The sequence below is a fragment of the Lissotriton helveticus genome, chromosome 3_2, assembly GCF_964261635.1.
Source record: "Lissotriton helveticus chromosome 3_2, aLisHel1.1, whole genome shotgun sequence".
Classification (NCBI taxonomy): Eukaryota; Metazoa; Chordata; class Amphibia; order Caudata; family Salamandridae; genus Lissotriton; species Lissotriton helveticus.
The window spans coordinates 413,806,610-413,827,884 of record NC_136062.1 but is presented as its reverse complement, the minus strand read 5'-3'; the positions used below and the strand labels follow the sequence as shown (position 1 = coordinate 413,827,884).

Below are 21,275 nucleotides of genomic sequence, written 5' to 3'. Positions count from 1 at the left end.
TCCAAGAAGATCTTCGTGCACCAAGTAGCCCCAACCTCGAGCATCTCCTGTGACCCGAATCTTGGACCACACCACCTCGTCTGCATCATAGCCTGCATCTTTTTGTGAGCTGCGTGAGGTCCTCACGTCACTCCAGTGCCTCCAGCCTGTGGGCCCATTTGAGGGTCACCTTTGCGTTTTTTTGGGCTCCCCTGATTGCTTGGACCTGCCCTGATTCCCCTGCTTTTGATGATTTCCCTGGCTCTTGCTGGTCCCGACGTTGCTCTTTCTTCCGCTCCTGCGTTGCTGCTTGTTGGTGCTTGTTGGTGCTCCCGCCGGACACTGACCCCTCAGCACTCGACATCCTTCATGGGACAGTTTGTGTAGGGCTTCTGAACGTCCTCAGCATCGCCTGGTCCTCACAGCTGCAGAGGCAAGGTCCTCGTCAACTCTCCTGCAACATCCCGACATCGGAAGGCATGACCTGGTCATGAAATAGTCATGCACTTGTACCAAACGAGTCTCGAGTATACACCACTGAAGAATGGAGCATTATGTATAGCTTCTGCCAACCTCAAGGTGGCCTCTGGTGACATTAATTGTCATAAGAGGCAACCCTATGGGATCTGGAACTAGGTAGCAGACTCCTTCAGGCTGCTGAGGGTATTTGCACTAGCAACTCTGCCAATGTTAGGTTTTAAATTGATGCTGAAAGCACAGAAACCGTTTTAGAGTTCTCCAGATTCGCGTTATGGTGGCTCCTACACTTTAACACTTGTCTGCTGAGCTGGCAGGTCACATGTACAGCAAGATAAAACACATCATAGCGCCTCCTTTGTATCATTCTTGTAGGGGCAGGAAGGGTCACCAGAACCTTCTTGGCATCTAAGACATCTGTAGCATGAAGTATAATTCTACTGTGAATCCTGTGCCCATAAGACCTCTGTAACTGGATAAATGACTATGATCTCCTAGACTTTAGCACATATGACCTTTGTAACCAGAGATAAAGCTTTGTTATGCTGGCCAAACACTGAACCTGTAAGATGTTTGTAACTTGAGAGATATCCCTGTTGTCTTACACCCAAGCAGGAGACATCTCTGTAGCTTGAGGAGTATTTCCCGCTCTTTGATGTTGAGGTTGAAAGATCTGATAATCACTGAAATTGTTTAGGACCAGAGCCTATAGCAAACCTGACCTGCACCAGAAAATCAGTGTAGCCTGAGGCAGAGCTCTGATGTCTGAGACAGAGCTATGTGGTCTGAGGCAGGGCTCTTATGTCTGAGACAGTGCTCTGTGGTCTGAGGCAGGGTCTGATGTCTGAGGCAGAGTTCTGTTGTCTGAGATAGCTCTGTTGTCTGAGGGAGAGTTCTGTTGTCTGAGGCAGGGCTCTTATGTCCGAGGCAGGGCTCTTATGTCTGAGGCAGAGATCTGTTGTCTGAGGCAGGGCTCTTATGTCCGAGGCAGGGCTCTTATGTCTGAGGCAGAGCTATGTTGTCTGAGGCAGAGTTTGGATGGCTGTAGTAGAGGCTGGCTGTGTGAGGCAGTGTTTTGATGTCTGAGGCAGAGCTCTGTTGTCTGAGGCAGAGCTCGGATGTCTGAGGCAGAGCTCTGTTGTCTGAGGCAAGGCTCTGTTGTCTGAGGCAGAGCTCTGATGTCTGAGGCAGGGCTCTGTAGCCTGAGGCAGGGCTCTGTTGTCTGAGGCAGAGCTCTGTTGTCTGAGGCAGTGCTCTGTTGTCTGAGGCAAGGCTCTGTTGTCTGAGGCAGAGCTCTGATGTCTGAGGCAGGGCTCTGTTGTCTGAGGCAGAGCTCTGATGTCTGAGGCAGGGCTCTGTTGTCTGAGGCAGAGCTCTGTTGTCTGAGGCAGAGCTCTGTTGTCTGAGGCAAGGCTCTGTTGTCTGAGGCAGAGCTCTGTGTTCTGAGACAGAGCTTGGATGTCTGAGGCAGAGCTCGGATGTCTGAGGCAGAGCTCTGTGGTCTGAGGCAGGGCTCTGATGCCTGAGGCAGAGCTTGGATGTCTGAGGCAGAGCTCAGATGTCTGAGGCAGGGCTCTGATGTCTGAGGCAGGGCTCTGATGTCTGAGGCAGAGCTCTGTTGTCTGATGCAGAGTTCTGTTGTCTGAGGCAGAGCTCTGATGTCTGAGGCAGGGCTCTTATGTCTGAGGCAGAGCTCTGTTGTCTGAGGCAGAGCTCTGTTGTCTGAGGCAGAGCTCTGTGGTCTGAGGCAGAGCTTGGATGTCTGAGGCAGAGCTCTGATGTCTGAGACAGAGTTCTATTGTCTGAGGCAGAGCTCTGTGGTCTGAGGCAGGGTTCTGATGTCTGAGGCAGAGCTCTGTGGTCTGAGGCAGGGCTCTGATGTCTGAGGCAGAGTTCTGTTGTCTGAGGTAGAGCTTGGCTGTCTGAGGCAGGGCTCTTATGTCTGAGGCAGAGTTCTGTTGTCTGAGGCAGAGCTCTGTGGTCTGAGGCAGGGCTCTGATGTCTGAGGCAGAGTTCTGTTGTCTGAGGTAGAGCTTGGCTGTCTGAGGCAGGGCTCTTATGTCTGAGGCAGAGTTCTGTTGTCTGAGGCAGAGCTCTGATGTCTGAGGCAGGGCTCTGATGTCTGAGGCAGAGTTCTGTTGTCTGAGGCAGAGCTTGGTTGTCTGAGGCAGGGCTCTTATGTCTGAGGCAGAGCTCTGTTGTCTGAGGCAAGGCTCTGTTGTCTGAGGCAGAGCTCTGTGTTCTGAGACAGAGCTTGGATGTCTGAGGCAGAGCTCGGATGTCTGAGGCAGAGCTCTGTGGTCTGAGGCAGGGCTCTGATGCCTGAGGCAGAGCTTGGATGTCTGAGGCAGAGCTCAGATGTCTGAGGCAGGGCTCTGATGTCTGAGGCAGGGCTCTGATGTCTGAGGCAGAGCTCTGTTGTCTGATGCAGAGTTCTGTTGTCTGAGGCAGAGCTCTGATGTCTGAGGCAGGGCTCTTATGTCTGAGGCAGAGCTCTGTTGTCTGAGGCAGAGCTCTGTTGTCTGAGGCAGAGCTCTGTGGTCTGAGGCAGAGCTTGGATGTCTGAGGCAGAGCTCTGATGTCTGAGACAGAGTTCTATTGTCTGAGGCAGAGCTCTGTGGTCTGAGGCAGGGTTCTGATGTCTGAGGCAGAGCTCTGTGGTCTGAGGCAGGGCTCTGATGTCTGAGGCAGAGTTCTGTTGTCTGAGGTAGAGCTTGGCTGTCTGAGGCAGGGCTCTTATGTCTGAGGCAGAGTTCTGTTGTCTGAGGCAGAGCTCTGTGGTCTGAGGCAGGGCTCTGATGTCTGAGGCAGAGTTCTGTTGTCTGAGGTAGAGCTTGGCTGTCTGAGGCAGGGCTCTTATGTCTGAGGCAGAGTTCTGTTGTCTGAGGCAGAGCTCTGATGTCTGAGGCAGGGCTCTGATGTCTGAGGCAGAGTTCTGTTGTCTGAGGCAGAGCTTGGTTGTCTGAGGCAGGGCTCTTATGTCTGAGGCAGAGTTCTGTTGTCTGAAATAGCTCTGTTGTCTGAGGCAGAGTTTGGATGGCTGTAGTAGAGGCTGGCTGTGTGAGGCAGTGTTTTGATGTCTGAGGCAGGGCTCTGTTGTCTGAGGCAGAGATCTGTTGTCTGAGGCAAGGCTCTGTTGTCTGAGGCAAGGCTCTGTTGTCTGAGGCAGAGCTTGGATGTCTGAGGCAGGGCTCTGATGTCTGAGGCAGAGCTCTGTTGTCTGAGGCAGGGCTCTGTTGTCTGAGGCAGAGCTCTGATGTCTGAGGCAGAGATCTGTTCTCTGTGACAGATTTTGGATGCCTCAGGTTGATCTCTGTTTTCTGAGGCATGAATGACCATGCAACATAATTTTAACAAAAGGGACAAACTTATTTTCTGTAGTCCTTCCCCGTGAAATCCCCGTATTCTGAGTGGTGGCTCATATTGGACGTCTGATCTATAGCCATATCTGTACCTGGTGTACAGTGCTGCTGCTTGAGCACAAAATAGTTCTGTTACTTGAGGGATATGCCTCACAATGGCTGCGCTTGCTGCGCTGCTGCTCAGTATGGGTACAGTGCATGTCTTCAGCTTGTATGGACCCCCAGTGCTTTACAAGTCTGTGTGGCAATCTACTGCAGGGGTTAATTGAATGCAACATTGCACACGTTTTACACAAAATACCCCATCCTGCCTGCCCTCTAAACAGCCCTGCTTGGCTGTTCATCGGCTACTCTGTGGTATTTTCTTCATTACTGCACAGGGCCGGCTGGTGGCTCCAGAGCCCTGGTGGAGACAGAGGTGGGGCCTAGGAGACCGCAGCAGACAAGGGCACAAGGAGTGTCAGCCTCATTGGAACGCTGATATCTAGCTTTACCTCTCCATATAATGTCATCCGTGCACAAGAGCACAGACAGAGTTAGCACTTCCAGTAGTTTGCAGGTGTCAATGAAATGGGCTGGGTGGGTGGCCTGGTGGTGCACGTATAAGTGTTGTAAATAGGTTGCTAGGGTATGCACCTAAGCCAGGTAGAACCCACCACTCTAGTTAGGGCAAGGGAGTTACACACCTAAGAGAACCCCTGCTCACCCCCTTGGTAGCTTGGCACGAGCAGTCAGGCTTAGCCCAGAGGCAATGTGTAAAACGTTTGTGACACACACACACATAGGTAACATCATAAATACACCACCCGGGATTATATAAAAATGTTGTTTATTTGTACACAACACATAGACCAAACAACATAAATCATAACAGCTGTGCATATATAGCAAATCCTGAATCAGTGCCTCGCGAGACTTTGCGCTTTCACTTATATGATTTACTAACATTACATTTATATGGCTCTGGAATTATTAACCCCTGGTGCACATCACCCCATGTTCCTAATGATAGAGAATGTGAGTGTCATTCAGCGGGGTGTCGGGTGATGATCTGTGGGAAGCTCACGTGCATAGGACCATCAGTGAGCACTGAAGGGCGGCCCATTGACCAACATAAGCTCAGAGGCTTTTAAAAGGAGCCATATTTGTCTCAAAGTAGTGTCAACACTACCCTTACCTACATGAGACCCTATATGCGAAATGTACAGTATATTGTGTTTTCTGTGATTAACGTTGAAAGCAACACATGTATCTCCTAGAATTGTCCGTGGCAACAACAATTAATTTGCCACATACATCAGAGTAAAAAATCCACTATCATTACTATATTAAAAACATTTTCTCTCTTTTTTCATTGGACAGACAAAATCAGGCCATTAAAAGCATTACCAGCAGTGCGTAAATTCATTCTTTGGGGCCCATAGTACCAGCTCCATAGTCTAAAAGTTAATCGAGAACACAATGTACTATCAATACCTTGAGGCTAACATAAAGCTGGAGTATTACTACCCTCACAGTCTATTTTCTGAATGTCTTATTACTAAAACAGGAGCTCTAATATTAGTTCATCTATTGATCAAGTACCAAGCCCATCTCGGGCATTTGTGACAATGTTTCGCCACTTCTTCTGATTAGGGGTGCCTTCACCAGGACCTCATTTGAATTCACTAAGCCTACCATGAATTCTTGAAGCTTTGATAATGTAGGTCATTCTTGGTTAAAATTAGTTTTCCTATACCTAAAGACTAAAGAGAGAAAAGTATTTTTAATGGAGTTAGGATAAAGTTCTTACACTGTTCTGGTGGCAACGAATTATTGTTGCCTATAACTATCCCCATAGATAGAGTTGCTGCTATCCACATAAGCCAGAGAAAACAAAATATTCTGAGTAATTCAGAAGAGAGCCCTGCAACATTCTTTTCTTTAACACTGACAAGTAAAGCGCTCTGATACCCGATACTTTCGGGTCAAGTTCATGCTATAAAAACTCTGTTAAAAAATGATTGTTTTAAATTGAAAGCGCCATAAGTAGGGTGAGTATCTTAACAGCGACAAAGAATTCTGTACCTTTTAGAATCAGTAAATTTGGAAGTGAATGTATGTTTTGTGATTAGTCAGGCAGCTGTTGAGAACAGTTCCTCCAGGGACGACAGCCCCGACCCCTCCACCCATTCCCGCTCACAATTTTATTTATTTTATTTTTATTTAATGCGATTTTATATAGTGCGAACATTACCCGAAGGTGTCAGAGCGCTTTACATAATAACCAGTTGCGATACATAAGGACTGAGGATTACATGAGTTACATAAAAGATACAAACAGAAAAAAAAGAAAAAAAACTTGCAAATGTACAAGTGGTAAAGTCGCACAAGTTGTAGAGTCACACAAGGACGAGATACAAACAGAAAAGATTGCAAATGTACAAGTTGTAAAGTCACTCAAGGAAGAGATACAAATGGATATACTCTAAGAGGCACATAGGAATGGTAGAGAGTACAAAGGTCTACTACATTTACTAGTGGTTAGAGTTATCTCTATATACATATATACATACAAATAGTAAATGTTCTCAGGTCAAGACCCCAAAAAAACAGGAAAGTGGAGTTCCCTTAAGTGGGTTCGGAGGGGGGACGTAGTCACAGCACCAAGGGAGGGTGGGAGGGATACAAGGGTATGGAGAAAAGGCAAATCAGAGGATCGTCAAGGGGGAAACGAGGGAAAAGGACGAGGGAATGGACAAGATGGCGGGTCAGGGTCCGGAAAAAAGCGGCTAGGAACGGCAGCAACAACATTACCCGGAGGTGTCAGAGCACTTTACAAAAGAACCAGTTGTGTTACATGAGGACCTTGGATTACATGAGTTACAAAAGAGAAAAAAACAGAAAAAAATGCAAATGTACAAGTTATAAAGTCACTCATGGAAGAGATATAAACAGAGAAAAATTGCAAATGTACAAGTTGCAAAGTCACTCAAGGAAGAGGTATAAACTCTAAAAACACATAGGAATGGTAATAAGTATGAAGGTCTACTACATATACTAGTGGTTAGAGTTCGATATATACAAGTAGTAAATTCCCTATTACATAGTATCATAAAACACATTACACAATTTCATGCCACAAGATAGGTGGGGTAAAGAGCAGGGTAGCGGGGGAAAGTAAGAGGGTCGGAATGAGGAGCGAAGCAGGAAGAACAGTTAAGGGTGAAAAAATAAACTTAAAGGGAAACCAAAAATCGGGGTTAATATCAGCAAAACCGGTTGGGGACCCGCAAACAAAAAGACCAAAGTCGGGTTCAGATTTTTCAATAAAATAATTTTGGACAAGGAAGGGGTTAGAGGTGGTGGGGAGGGGGGCACAAGGCACAGTCCAGGGTCATGCATGGTCCAGTAAGTCCATTTACGCCAGAAAGTCCGTCAAGATGGACGATCTAATTGAAAGACCACAACGACAACATTACAAAATGCCAGTGTTGCTGTTTGGTGATCTAACAAAAACAACTTTGAACAAACTAAGATAATTGTCTCTGTCTAATTGTCTGATTTGTGACTGACTTCAACCAACCCATCTGTCTTTTCCAGAAGCATCGGCCTGGCATGTGAGTGAGTTGTCTCCAGCTACGGTGGCCTTTCTGGGACACAGACGTCACAAGTGACTGACTGCCCGAGACTCACTGGCCTTTCAGGGGAGCCTGATACCTGAGTGGCTGTAGAGGCCCCGCCGGTCTTCCAGGGGCCCTGGCCTGCTCCGGCCCCACTGGTGTTTCAGAAGCATCATTCTGACATGTGCCTGACTCTTACAGTGCGTGACTGTGATGCAGCTTTAACCCCCTGTCTGAGGCACAGGGCAGGCCAGGTAAGTGACTGACTCGTCCTCAGTTATTAAAAGATTTCAGAAGCAACCAGCCCTGCCGGATTTTCGGAGATGCCTTTCTGTTTGGAAACCTACCATTGTACGTTCAGGTTTCCCCATACCTGTCTGTACCCGCAAAGAAATCGTTCTATCTTAAAAACTTCACTCAAACACTACAATCATTTCAATCTCTATTCTCTCTACCTCAGTCACGTTTAACATCCAACCAGACAGCCACATGTGGCATAACACAGACCGGCGCGTAAAGGCGCCTATTGCAGAATTCGGTTTCAGTGCGCTGTTCACCGGCTTGAGTACCAGGGTGTGCATCTCCAACATTCATCCTTGCAAAGCCGATAAGATGAGTACCATGACACGTGGGTATCAGCTGCTGCGCTGAAAGACAAGTGACGAGTTGGGGAGCGCGAGAAGGGGAAGGGAGGTGGGGGGGAGGGCGGGGGCTTGTGGTCTGCGGTTACCCTATGATAACTTGTTGTGTTGGAGTCGCTGTTGCAGCGCGCAGCTTGTTGTGGTCATGGCGGTTGTGCATGCCCCAAAGGACAGCAGTTAGGGGGCACCGTAAACAACAACAGCAAAGTGGCCTTTGCAACAGCAGGTGCCAGTTCAGTAGGTACAGGTGGGTGGGTGAGAAGGGGTGATATTGAGGGCTTCTGATTGGCTGCTGGAAATGGGGGCGCTGGCAGGAGAGGTTTCCAAGGCCAGGGAAGCTTGGATAAAAAGACACCCAGCAGCCCCCTCTTCAACACATCTGAAGGAGGAGGGCGACAGAGAGTTATCATTAACACTTGCTGGCCTCTCACTAGGTAGCGCCAGGGTGCAGCAGGGGCAGGTTGGAAAGAAGGTGAGTGGGTGGCAACTATCAGTAGCTCTGGGGCAAGAGGTTGTGGGCTCATGGTCGAGTGTCTGTGCAACTAAGATGTAATCCCATCTAGGCCTGTATCAAAATGTGTTATCCTGGGCAAATTCGTTTATCGCAGTTTTATTTGTGTCGAAATTAATTCCTAAGCGAAACTGAGAGCAAAGAGAAACGGGCAAATCTACAGTTGGATGACGTTTCTTGTCTCTGCATAGATTCGCCATATTGCCCTTCACAGAGAGCGATACTTATGCTTGGAAACATGATTTATGTGTTATATAAATCGTAATATTGCTGTGCACAAGTATGTTTGGGCCTGGCAACTGTAAACTCTTTTTGGATAATATTGAATGAGGCAAATCGCTTAAGCCAACCTGCACTTGAATACTGCCTTAAGAAGCTGTGCTCAGCGCTCTTCGACCTGGGTGGGTGGGGCTCGTGCACAGAACAACTCTTAAATGACTTAATACAAATGTGGTCATGGGCACCCATAGTCGTGAGATGTGGAGCCAATGGCTCACAGTTGCAAAACACACCTTTAGGCATTAAGAGTGATCGGAGGAAGGGAAGTTTTACCTTCCAGACTAGAAAGCAAGAGTGAGAGCTCCTTGTCAAATAAGGACTTCAGGCAATTGGAATGTATTCAGTATTTTCACGAAAATAGAACATCACCCTTAAACTCTCTCTATATATTTATATGAACATATCATATACACATTTATATCTGTATATATGTGCAGAGAGTTGCACATGCCTCTTCGCACATACACGCACAGATCTAATGCTTTAATTGCATACACGTACATCAATGTACATAATTTATAGAAAATTGGTCCTGTTTCCACCTCGTGACCTGCTGCATGCACATAGATTACAGCCGCTCAACCAACTGAGCTGTGAACCTGACGCTCAAGCCCAGAGCGTTCCATTACTAATAAGGGTGAATTATTCATACTGGGGGATTGTGTGTTACTCCTGCAACAGATATGGATAAACCAAGGTGTTGTGTGATGTGCCCAAGATAACACCCGGCGACACACCACGAGCGGGAGTTGTTTTTTAGCTCGCTCTATTGAAATTCTGACCTTATTCACTTAACTGAATCAGCAAATGAAGATAATTACTCTCAAAATACAGGCCAGATTTATAAAACACTTTGCGCCGGTGCAAATGTACCACACGTGCACGACATTTTGATTTGGTATGTACTTTCCTTAGTCGCCATATATGAGGCTGAAACATGTCGACACTGATTAGGGTGTAAGGACATTATATTCTGCCAACACCCGTCTCAGTGGTCTATACCGGGACCACTCTTGATTAAAGGGATACCTGTGTCTGCTAGGTATTTTTAAGACCCCACCAGGATAATATCATAAGTGCTCCATGGAATATGGTTGAGCTCATTCTGATGTTTAGGAACCAGGGGGAGATCCAATGAGGGCAAAGGCCACTACTAGAGTGGGTGAGGTTCCTTTAACAATAACAAGGAAGGTTGTCTAGGGGTTTCCTGCCCTTGAGGTCCATAGGTAGTACAGTGTCTTAATATAAGCCCTCTGCAGCCCCTGCCGTGAATGGGGGCAGGGGGTCTCTGAGGTCCAGTAGGCCCCCTTAATAAAAGTGGTAGGTGGTGGGCCAAGGAGTGGTGGCCGGTTCATGTACTTTGCAGGGGAGCCCCCTCAAGGTTTGTTACGCCACAGAGGTTGTATGAACAGCTGACTAAGAGAGCCATTGAAGTTCCACCAAGTTGGAGGTGGTGTGATCGGATCGCGTGAAGGTGCGAGATTACGAGTGCTTGGAGGCAGTTCTGAAAGCGCGTTCTGGGAGGACAGTTCCTCATTCTTCAGTAGAGAGAGCTGGTCTCTGGCTGTCTTGGTTTTCTTTTCAAATTGTTCCTTGAGGATGACTGTGGTGTCCAGAGTGAATCCAAGTGATTCAGCATTTGGTGAAGGTTGGGCCGGGTCTGTGTCCAGCCACCAGTCACTGAGCCTGGCTTGCACCAGTGGTTATTTGTTGCTCTTGGTGAATAGTAGGAAGTCTGTCCTAGAGGGGTTATGCTTTAAGTAGGTGCTGAACACCATAGTCTGAGTAGGAGCTGGCAGTGTTTGAGGCAGTGAATGTCTGGAGCGGGCGGTCTCTCGTCTCTGAAGTAGACTTAGGCGTCATCAGTATATTTGTTTATTTTTATGTAGTGTCACCAAACAGCTCTTCAGAGTACCGTGAAAGTAAGGAAATAATAAGGGAAAACAAACGCAGGTAAGTGATGGGAATGCCAGAGGAATGGTGATAAGGTGTGATGTCAGGCTGATAAGGTGTGATGTGACGGTGAAGGGTGCAAGGGGAGGGATGATACATTTCATCAGGCGCACTGTCATGATTGCTGAAGCTGCTGGTGGTGAGAATAGTCTCACGGGGCTCCATAGAGTGGTTGAAAATGTTGTGAGATAAGATGGATACCTGGTTCATCGATGCCTGATACGAATTCCCTGGGTCCAGGCGGCCGTGTAAATGCGCTCTATTCAGATTTGTTGTATATGTTTGCATCTTCTGTGGATGCCCTCGAGCCTCATATGGCTCTGGCCCTCCTGGATCTAAGTTGGGCACTTCAGCACCTATTGTCACCACTGTTTTTATGAGGTTCTTCGTCTCCGCTGAGGCAGCTCTCTCAGCTTCACCCAAGCCCTACAATGTCCACAGGGGCGTGGAGGGACCTCCGGGTGAGACTCAGAGCAGCGGTAGCAGACTCTGTGCGCATTGTGCACCAGGGGCTGGGGTGGCATTAGTGCCCACGGTGCGTGCCTCACACTCATCTACCCCTTCTACTAAACATACTTTGCTGGCTGCTCCTTTTCTGGCCCTTTTACCCCCCAGGAAGGAAGTCCTGCCCCGCCTCCAGCTGCATTCTCGCCTGGCCCTGACTCCAGTGACTGGGGTTTAGGCTGCCTGGTTCCTCGTCCCTTGCTAATCATCAGCTCCCACAATGCACTTCGGCAGGTGTTTACAGCGCATCAAAGAGCTGCATTTAAGCTTCTACAGCGCTCTTGGGAACTCCGTGAACACACTCGTGGCTTCAGGGCGCTTTACGGCAATGTGTGCATATACAGATGCAGTCTATATATGCAGCGTTCAGGAAGCACAAGTGCGCCAGGCTGAGTGCACACCGTGCAGTGGAGTTACATGGGGCATTGGTTGGAGTTGTATTTGGTTGTCATGTATAAATACTTACATTTTTTTGCGGTCTTAAGCTCTCTGTGCCTGAGCATTGTATGACACTGTAGTATTTAGAAAGTGCTAAGTACCCCTACAGGAGGCGCTTACGTGCTTCTCCACACAAGTAGCACGCTGCACCGCACAGGTGTGTGGGTGGACGCGTGTTGTCTGTGTTTTGAGCCTATGCGGGAAGTATTTTCATGTCATGTCTGATGCCCAACGAGGTGCGTTTATCGTGTTAACTTAATGGTGTGTAGCGCTAGGCGGGGTGATGGGTGAAGCACTTTCAGAGGTAGATGCACTTTATTTTAGAGCGTGCGGTATGCTGGCAGCTCCGATCAGTCTGCGTTCAGGCTGATTTGCTGATTGGCTGTGTCCACAGGCCATCCACTCTGAGACCTGTGGATCCGGAGAAGTGACAGGTGGAGGCAACAGGTGAAGAGAAAAAGGGAGGAGGAGTTACCCCCTTGGCACAACCCCCATCCAGCCCTCAGGTTACACCATCCTTTCATCTGCGCGTCACGTCTTCTCTCGGATATCCTGGGATCAATCAACTGAGGCGAAGTAATAACAGGTATTACGAACAGCAGAGATTCTGCCACCAGGGTGTCATGGACAAAGGGTGGGCGTGGCCCGGGTCTCTTTAGACCCAGTCTACCTTCTCCTGACTGACCGCCCTGTGCTGGATGTCACATCACCCCCTCCCTCTAGTGGTGAATCCGCTCACGCCCTGCAGTTCTTGAGACTCAATTATTTTGTAGAAGTTCTACCCTCTAGCCCTCTCTTTATCACACAATCACTGCCCATGACTTTTTCTTTTTCTCTCCCTGCACCTTCTCTCTCTCTCAGTGCCCCTATCTTCCTCCCTGTCTCTCTCGCACGTTGGTTTTCTTCTTTAATTTCGTGTCCCTTTGTCTCCCTTGCTTCTCCTTTCCTCCCCATTTTCTACTTTCAACTTTCTACTCGGTATCTCTCCCTCTGCCTACCACTCTATCCCCCTTCCTTTTTTCCTGCTCTCTTTTATTGCTCTCCGTTTCCCTTTCCCTCTCCGTCTCTTTCTAATTGTTTCTCCCTCTCTCTCGTTTGCCATTTCCCTCTGGATTATCCAAGTCTCTCTTTTTCTTTTTTTAAAAACCACTTTCTCTCACACTGCCACTCTTTTCCTTCCCAACTGTTCGTCTCTCCTTTGTCCATCTCTTTTGCTCTCGCCCCTCTCTCTATATTCCTCCGTCTTTCCTCTCAATTCATAAGTCTTTATTTCGATTTTTGAATCATAAAAGACATTTACAACAAAGAATTTAAAATTTAAAAGGAGTACCCTCCATTAGCAGCTAGTAGCGACCACTATACGCCGCGTTAATTGCTGGCCATTAATGAAAAATTAAACAAATAAATTGCATACATATAAGCAAATATTAATTAAGTCAAGTTAAAATCATAAATATACAATTAATGTCATTATACAGATACTATTTTAAAAACCATTTCTATTATTATAAAATTTATAAAACTATAAATTCATCATTGAACACATTCTATAATTTCAGGTGACATGAGCCCATGGTAGAACATTAAAAGGGACCACTAAAATGTCATTTTAGGCTCATTTTACGAGCCCGGATGATCCACATCCAGTGGAGGAACTTAGCCACAGCTATAACCACGGTCTGGGAATTGTCAGTTCGGAGGATCCTGACGGCCTCAGAACCTGTTTTGAGACCTAACTGAACACAAATGGGTTTTAACCAGGATGTCCTAGCAACCTTATATTCAGGGCAGGCGAATAGTATATTCCCAATGCCTTCCCGTTGGGTGGGACAGAAGGGGCAGGCAGAGCCTTGACCCCCGCGCCACCTCGCGGTAAGGGCATTGAGTGGTAGTGTCCCCACCCTGAACTGATGAAATTTCTTCCTGTCCCCCGGGATAGTAATCCAGTCCCAGTAACCCTCGGGACTGGTCTTTCCTCTCCTTTTCTCCAACATTTCCCCCTACTATTAACATCTCACCTGTCTCATCCCCTCTCTCGCACTCCCATGTTCTTCTTTTTTAGTCTTTCTTCTCACACTCTCTCTCTTCCCACTCTCACTCGCTTTCAGTATTCTTCTCTCTCATACTACTATATCCCCTCTCCCCTATCTGTACAAAATCATTCTATTCTATTTCTCTCTTTCTCTCTATGTCCCTCTGTCTCCCTCGCTACTCTTTTTCCCCTCTTTCTCTGGAGCCTTATGTCCCTCACCCACAATCTCTGTCTGTCCCATCTCTCGCCCTCTCTTTCTCCTCCTCGTTCTCCTTCTCTCACTTCCCGCTTTACCTCATCGTTTCTCTAGTTCTCCGTCTGCCTTGTGTTCTCTCTCCCCTCTCTTTTTGTCCTCCTGTAACTCTCTCTCTGGTTCTATCCCGCCGCCCCTCACCCCCTCCCCCCCACCACCCTCATTCCAGTTTCCTCCGTCTTGGTCCTTCCTCCGCTCCATGCTTCCTGCTGGTGTTCCTCCTTTTGTGTCGTTTTTGAGTATCACTAGATGTTAGCTCTGTGGTTAATGCACCTGCAGGCTGTTGCGCTCGTCCTGTGCGTTTCCTGCCGTTAACAGATCCGTATCTGGCCACGGCTGACTCTGCTTTTTTTCTAGGCTTCAATTACGTTAAAACTAATCCCTAAAATGGCTGATGACAGTATCTCGCCGTTGGTGAGAAAAAGAGCTTGATTACAATCACTGTATAACTGATAATAAAAGATGCACTGATTCCCTACATTTTTGTATTTAATAAAGATGTTCTTTCTTTCAGGAAACGCGGCTCCAGAGAAGATGGCGGCGTCTCCTTCCAGCGTTCCTCGGCAGAACATACCATCTGAGATCCGGCACCCCTACTCCAAGTTCTCAGAATGGAAGTTCAAGCTCTTCCGGGTCCGCTCCTTTGAGAAGACGCCCTCGGAAACGACCCTTCCTGATTCTGACCAGAGTGAGGGGGAGGACCCCAGAGCTGTGGACCGGGAGGACGTCGAGAAGCCTGGCCCCCTGGAACTAGCTGCAGTGGAGACCCCTGGAGCTCCAGAACAGGCTGAAGAGGAGGACCCAGCCTCTCTAGAAGAAGGACCTGCAATTGGCTTAAATCTCTCCATAACACAGGTGGAAGTCACGCAACCACTCACCAACATCAAAGCTGCACTGCAGGAATCCACCATCACCAACCACCGCACACACCTGAGAGAGATGGAAGTCCACGCCGACAGACTTCAGATGCTCTGTCGCATTTGTGGGACATCATTCAAGACTGGCCAAGACAGCCAGAGACACCCAGTGCATGGGCCTGTGGACCAGGAGACGCACGAGCTTCTGCGAAGGAAAGAGAAGAAGGTCACGTCTTGGCCAGAGCTGATCGCAAAGGTCTTCAAGATCGACGTCAGAGGGGACGTGGACACTGTCCACCCCACGTGCTTCTGCCACAACTGCAGGGCCATCATCAAACAGAGGTTCAGAAGCACGCCCTGCGAGGTCTATTTCCCCCGGAATGGCGCCGTTCAGTGGCAGCCACATTCAGCCGACTGCGGGGTCTGTCGCTCTGCCAAGCAAAGCCTCAAAAGAAAGATGGCGCCTCAATCAAGCCTACAGCTAGCCAAGAGGTTAAAAATGAGTGCCGAAAGGACCAGGAAAATTAAAGCCAAGAAGAGGAAACTACTTCAAAAAAATAAAATCTTGATTCAGAAGATTGCAAACTGCCAGAAGATTCACTTGGGCACAGATCTCCTCGTTGTGGACTATCCAGCAGACTTTATAAAGTCCATTTCATGCGCAGTCTGTGACCACATCCTGGCGGACCCCGTGCAGACCACCTGCAAGCACCTCTTCTGCAGAATCTGCCTTCTCAAGTGCCTGAGGCTTATGGGCAGCTATTGCCCCACCTGCAAATACCCCTGCTTCCCTACAGATCTTGCCACCCCAGTGAAATCTTTCCAGACTGTTTTGAGTACGCTGGTTTTGAGGTGCACAGTGGACAACTGCAGTGAGGAGGTCACCATGGCCAAGTACAATCAGCACATCTGCAGCCACAAAGAGATCAAAGGGAAAGAGGCCTATGCCCACATCAACAAAGGGGGGCGCCCTCGGCAGCACCTGCTTACCCTTACCCGCAGAGCACAGAAGCATCGCCTCAGGGAGCTGAAGATGTTGGTCAAAGACTTTGCCGACAAGGAGGAGGGCGGCGACGTGAAGTCAGTGTGCCTGACACTGTTCCTTCTCGCCCTGAGAGCCAGAAACGAGCACCGTCAGGCGGACGAGTTGGAAGCCCTCATGCAGGGCCGTGGAGCCGGCCTTCACCCGTCTGTGTGCTTGGCCATCAGAGTAAACACCTTCCTGAGCTGCAGTCAGTACCACAAGATGTATCGGACTGTGAAGGCCATCACTGGGCGCCAGATTTTCCAGCCCCTGCATGCTCTCCGCACAGCCGAGAAAGCCCTCTTGCCAGGCTACCACCCTTTTGAATGGATGCCTCCTCTGCAAAATGTATCTTCCAACACAGAAGTAGGCATAATCAATGGGCTATCCGGTCTGGTGCAGTCTGTCGATGAATACCCTGTAGACACCATCTCAAAACGGTTTAGGTACGACGTCGCACTAGTGTCCACTCTGAAGGACATGGAGGAGGACATTTTGGAAGGCCTGAAAGCTCATGAGCTGGACGACTACCTCAGCGGTCCATTCACGGTGGTCGTCAAGGAGTCTTGTGATGGGATGGGTGATGTCAGTGAGAAGCACGGCTGTGGACCACCGGTTCCAGAAAAGGCAGTCCGGTTCTCCTTCACCATCATGACCATTGCCGTCCATCACAACAAAGACAATGTGAGGATTTTCGAAGAAAGCAAGCCAAATTCTGAGCTGTGCTGCAAGCCCCTGTGCCTCATGCTCGCTGATGAATCTGACCATGAGACACTAACCGCCATCTTGAGCCCGCTGATAGCAGAAAGAGAGTCCATGAAAGGCAGTCAACTGATGCTTGAGCTTGGTGGCATCCTCAGAACATTCAAGTTTGTGTTCAGGGGCACAGGATATGATGAGAAGCTTGTGAGAGAAGTTGAAGGACTAGAAGCATCTGGCTCAGTGTACATCTGTACCCTATGTGACTCGACACGTCTTGAGGCCTCCCAGAACATTGTACTCCACTCCATCACTCGGAGTCACAAGGAGAACCTTGAGCGTTACGAGATCTGGCGGTCGAACAGACACCATGAGTCAGTCGACGAACTGCGTGACCGAGTGAAGGGGGTTTCAGCCAAGCCCTTCATTGAGACCCTCCCTTCGATCGATGCCCTGCACTGCGACATTGGCAATGCTGCTGAGTTTTACAAGATATTCCAACTCGAAATAGGGGAGGTCTTCAAGAACCCCAACGCCTCAAAAGAGGAGAGAAAGAGGTGGCAGTCGACTCTGGACAAGCACCTGAGGAAAAAGATGAACTTGAAGCCCATAATGAGAATGAACGGCAATTTTGCACGGAAACTAATGTCCCAGGAGACCGCTGAGGCGGTCTGTGAGCTGGTCCCCTCTGAGGAACGGCGGGCAGCTCTACGCGAACTCATGGAGCTGTACATGAAAATGAAGCCAGTCTGGCGTTCCTCATGCCCGAGCAAAGAGTGCCCAGAACTCCTCTGCCAGTACAGCTACAACTCTCAACGCTTTGCCGAGCTTCTCTCAACCAAGTTCAAGTACCGGTATGAGGGCAAAATCACAAATTATTTCCACAAGACACTAGCCCATGTGCCTGAGATAATTGAACGAGACGGGTCTATCGGTGCCTGGGCAAGTGAAGGCAATGAATCCGGTAACAAGCTCTTCAGACGTTTCAGGAAAATGAATGCCAGGCAGTCTAAGTTTTATGAAATGGAGGATGTCCTGAAGCACCACTGGCTCTACACCTCCAAACACCTCCAGAAGTTCATGAATGCCCACCTCACCCTGAAGAGCCAGGGGTTTACAATAGACCCTGAAGCCATCTTGGACGATTCACTGGGCGTGGAAAATTCAGAGGAGCTCTTAGATTCAATAGAATTCTGATTGTGGGCACCATCTTGAGTTGGTGTTCTTGCCAATCAACGTACCGACAAGGAGCAGCAAGGTGAGCTCCTTGTAACGAAGACCTGCAAGGCGTAAAGAAGCAGGAGTTTTCGATAAGGAGGATTCGCGATGGGCGCTCCAAGAATCTAGTTCAGGAGCAGTGTGATTTTAGCGCAGTTGAGAAAACGAGGGCCGCCATTTTGTGGACAGACGTCCCAGGGTTTGTTTGTTCATTCATGGACTCTGTGATTCACAAATGAAAAAAGCATGTAGGTGGTTAAAAATATTTAAGGGATCTCGAACTGTCACTCATCTTTGAACGGCGGTCTGCCCAAGGGAGTGATGAAACCAGGACTACGAAGAGTGAGGCGGTGCACGACGCTGTGGCACTTTGATGCAAATTTTTCAATAATGTAGGCCATGATTCGCCATAGACCGCTGCCATAATAGTGTCCACACCAAAAACAGGACATGCTCGACAGTTCTTGGTGTTTTACATTTAGCATTATTGAAATAAGTGACCAGATGTGAGATCAATTTTTTGCCTTTTGCTAAAAAGGGGAGTTATAGACTCTTCTCAGATGGGACTTTGACAGATCAATACAACAGTGCAAAAACTGACCTAGGCTTATAGGGAATCTGGGTTTGGGTGTCTTGAGAATCTCTACAAAGTCATAAGCTGATTCCAGTGGGAGGTTGTTGTCTATCATTTTGGAGAGTAAGATTGCTTTTGCTGAACTACTGGAGAAATACAAGGTGGTGTGCGTTTAGGACCCAAGTGATAATGAAAATTGCAAAACATGAAGCATTGCACATTTAAGGTAGTAATCATGAAGACAATGTATATTATATCGAACCAATCAGAAATGAGAAATCAGAAATACTCGATTTCAGTTTTTCCAATGTTTGATAGATTTTCTAAATGTTCCTATACCTCCATTTTTCTACTCGTATTAGTGAATAAACACAGAATGCGTGACTAGATGGCACAAAAGGGAGGTTCTCTTATCTTACCCATTAGTCCAGATCATTACCAATAATTGCTTTTATCAAGTTGCTGTTTTGCAAATTCATGTAGTGAGCAAAATGGTTTGTGTGTTGCAAACTGTGACATGCAAGTGTAAAGTAATAGAAAATGTAGCCATTTTATGACCTGGGTGCAATGTACACCGAGGTAGTGATCCTTCGGTTTATAAGAAGGAATATGCCATATTGTCCTACTCAAGGATATTTAGCTATATATGCAGACCATTTGCAAGGCCTCTATCAAGAGTGTATATATTCAAGGTGCAAATAAAAGATGTGAATATGCAAATTCACCCACTATCCTTTGGTGCATCAGTGCTAAAATGTATCTTTGCCACCTACCATGGGATGTGGGCAACGGGTAGCCTTTTTAGGTATCTCTCTCTCGCTCTCTCTCTCTCTCTCTCTCTCTCTCTCTCTCTCTTTCTGACACTTCTGGTGGATTCTAAAAAAGCAAGTGCCTTGTATTTATTTGAACACTCACATTTTCTTGTCCTTTTTAAAGTTTACACTAACCACCACATACCTCAAATCCAAATACAAGAGGAATTTTGCTTATTGTTTTTCTGTTGTTATATAATTTTGCTGATTTAAACCTTCTTTGAGCACTTTTAAAACATATTATCCACCTCTACCGTTACTTGTATCATCTCTTGTGTGGGCTGCCTGACAAGGTGCATTTACTTCAGCCTCTGCATCTGAAAGTTGTGTTGTTTTGTGTGGAGGCAAGGGGCCTTTTTCAGCATTGTATAAATGGACTGGATTCAATATTTTACTGAATAAAAACTTGAAAACATTTGCACTTCCTGAGTTTTCTTTTCAATTTATGACAATGTATTATCAGCAGAAAGACAATATTTGCGTTCTTTTGTTGTCCTTCGGCGAGAAAAATTCAGTTAAATTTCCCAGCCCTTTAGGACACAGTCTTAGAAGCGTCTAGCAACACAGTACTGGCCCGTGAGACCACTAGTAGCCAAACGCTGCAGGTGCACAGAAAAGGTGTGATGGAGCCACAACTGATACCGAGGCTAGATCAAAAAAAACTATCAGCAACAGGCCGAAGAAGAGTGGACCCAATGGCATATCTATTCCCAAAAGACTGTGGCTAACAGACTTGACTTTATACACCCAAAGTTCCCCTTATGCCATAGGTATTCCCTCAATATTCTACTATTTTCTGCTCAGGGGCTATGATAAGTAAGATAAGAAACTAAACCCCATCTGACAGGAAATACCGAAATAGATTATAACAGTTTCTGTAAATGGATTACAGAATTATGTGGCCCAGCAGAGTCAAGTAAAGTGAGCAAGAAACGGAATAAAAGGTCCGCTCCCTGGTTCTCTCTTTTCTTAAAGGAAAAACAAAAAGAGGTCAGAACCCTGGAAAGGAAATGGCGTCGTTCCTATGAAAAAGAAGAACTCATCACATATAAAACTGTTAGGAGACAGTACCATGTAATGATTAAAACTGCAAAAAAAGACTACTTTTTAGAAGCCATTAACTCCTCGAACAACAAACAAAAAGAAATCTTTAAAATAGTCGATGACTTTATGAACCCCAAGATTCTTAGACAAGAAATCCCTCCTTCGCTCGTACTATGCAACTCAATAGCTAATTACTTTGAACAGAAAATATTCGATCTTACGAAAGATTTTCTGGATCCGCCTGCCTTCCCCCGCGCAGAAGCCATAAGACTAAATAACGATAACACCCAGCTACATGAATTTGCTCACGTCAGTCTGTTAGCAACTCGTCAGGCCATTTTATCCAGTAAATCTGGCTCCCCATTCGATCCCTGTCCTCCACTGCTGCTACATGCTCTTGTTGACACCCTAAACCCGAGTATAAATGCTATCATTAACTCGTCCCTGTCCACTGCTGCCATCCCAGCCGAATGGAAACTAGCCGCTGTTAAACCTCTACAAAAAAAAACCCTAGCCGACCCTACTACGCTCTCTAACCTCCGCCCTATCTCGCTGCTCCCAATCCTTTTTAAACTTACGGAAGCAGCAGTAAACAAACAATTGACTAGGCACTTGGAAGAAAACGACATCCTGCATCCTAATCAGGCGGGCTTCAGAGCCAAACACTCCACGGAGTCGGCACTCTTACATACGGTGGAGACCCTGAAGGCTGCTATGGATGAAGGTAAAAAAGCTGTTCTGGTTCTGCTCGATCTATCGGCGGCCTTTGATACGATCTCACACTCCGTATTAATTGGCCGCCTAGCAGAATCAGGAATAGCAGGAGTAGCTCTCGAGTGGCTGAAAAACTTTCTCAGTCAAAGGAAACAAGTCACGATACTGGGGAAATATTGCTCAGAGGAGAAAACAGTAAAGACAGGGGTACCACAGGGCTCCAGCCTGAGCCCAGTACTGTTTAATCTTTATATGACCCCCTTGATAGAGCTTATTTCGTCTTTCCACATAAACACCATATC

General features: G+C 47.4%; 1 protein-coding gene across 1 annotated transcript; it reads left to right on the top strand.

The window, feature by feature from the left end:
- Window positions 1-8,451: 8,451 nt before the first annotated feature.
- Window positions 8,452-19,630, top strand: LOC144826045 (V(D)J recombination-activating protein 1-like). The gene is made up of 2 exons (XM_078684339.1): window positions 8,452-8,533; window positions 14,546-19,630. The coding sequence occupies exon 2, from the start codon at window positions 14,566-14,568 to the stop codon at window positions 17,806-17,808; it is 3,243 nt and encodes a 1,080-aa protein (XP_078540465.1). The 5' UTR covers window positions 8,452-8,533; window positions 14,546-14,565; the 3' UTR covers window positions 17,809-19,630.
- The last annotated feature ends 1,645 nt before the right edge of the window (window positions 19,631-21,275 follow it).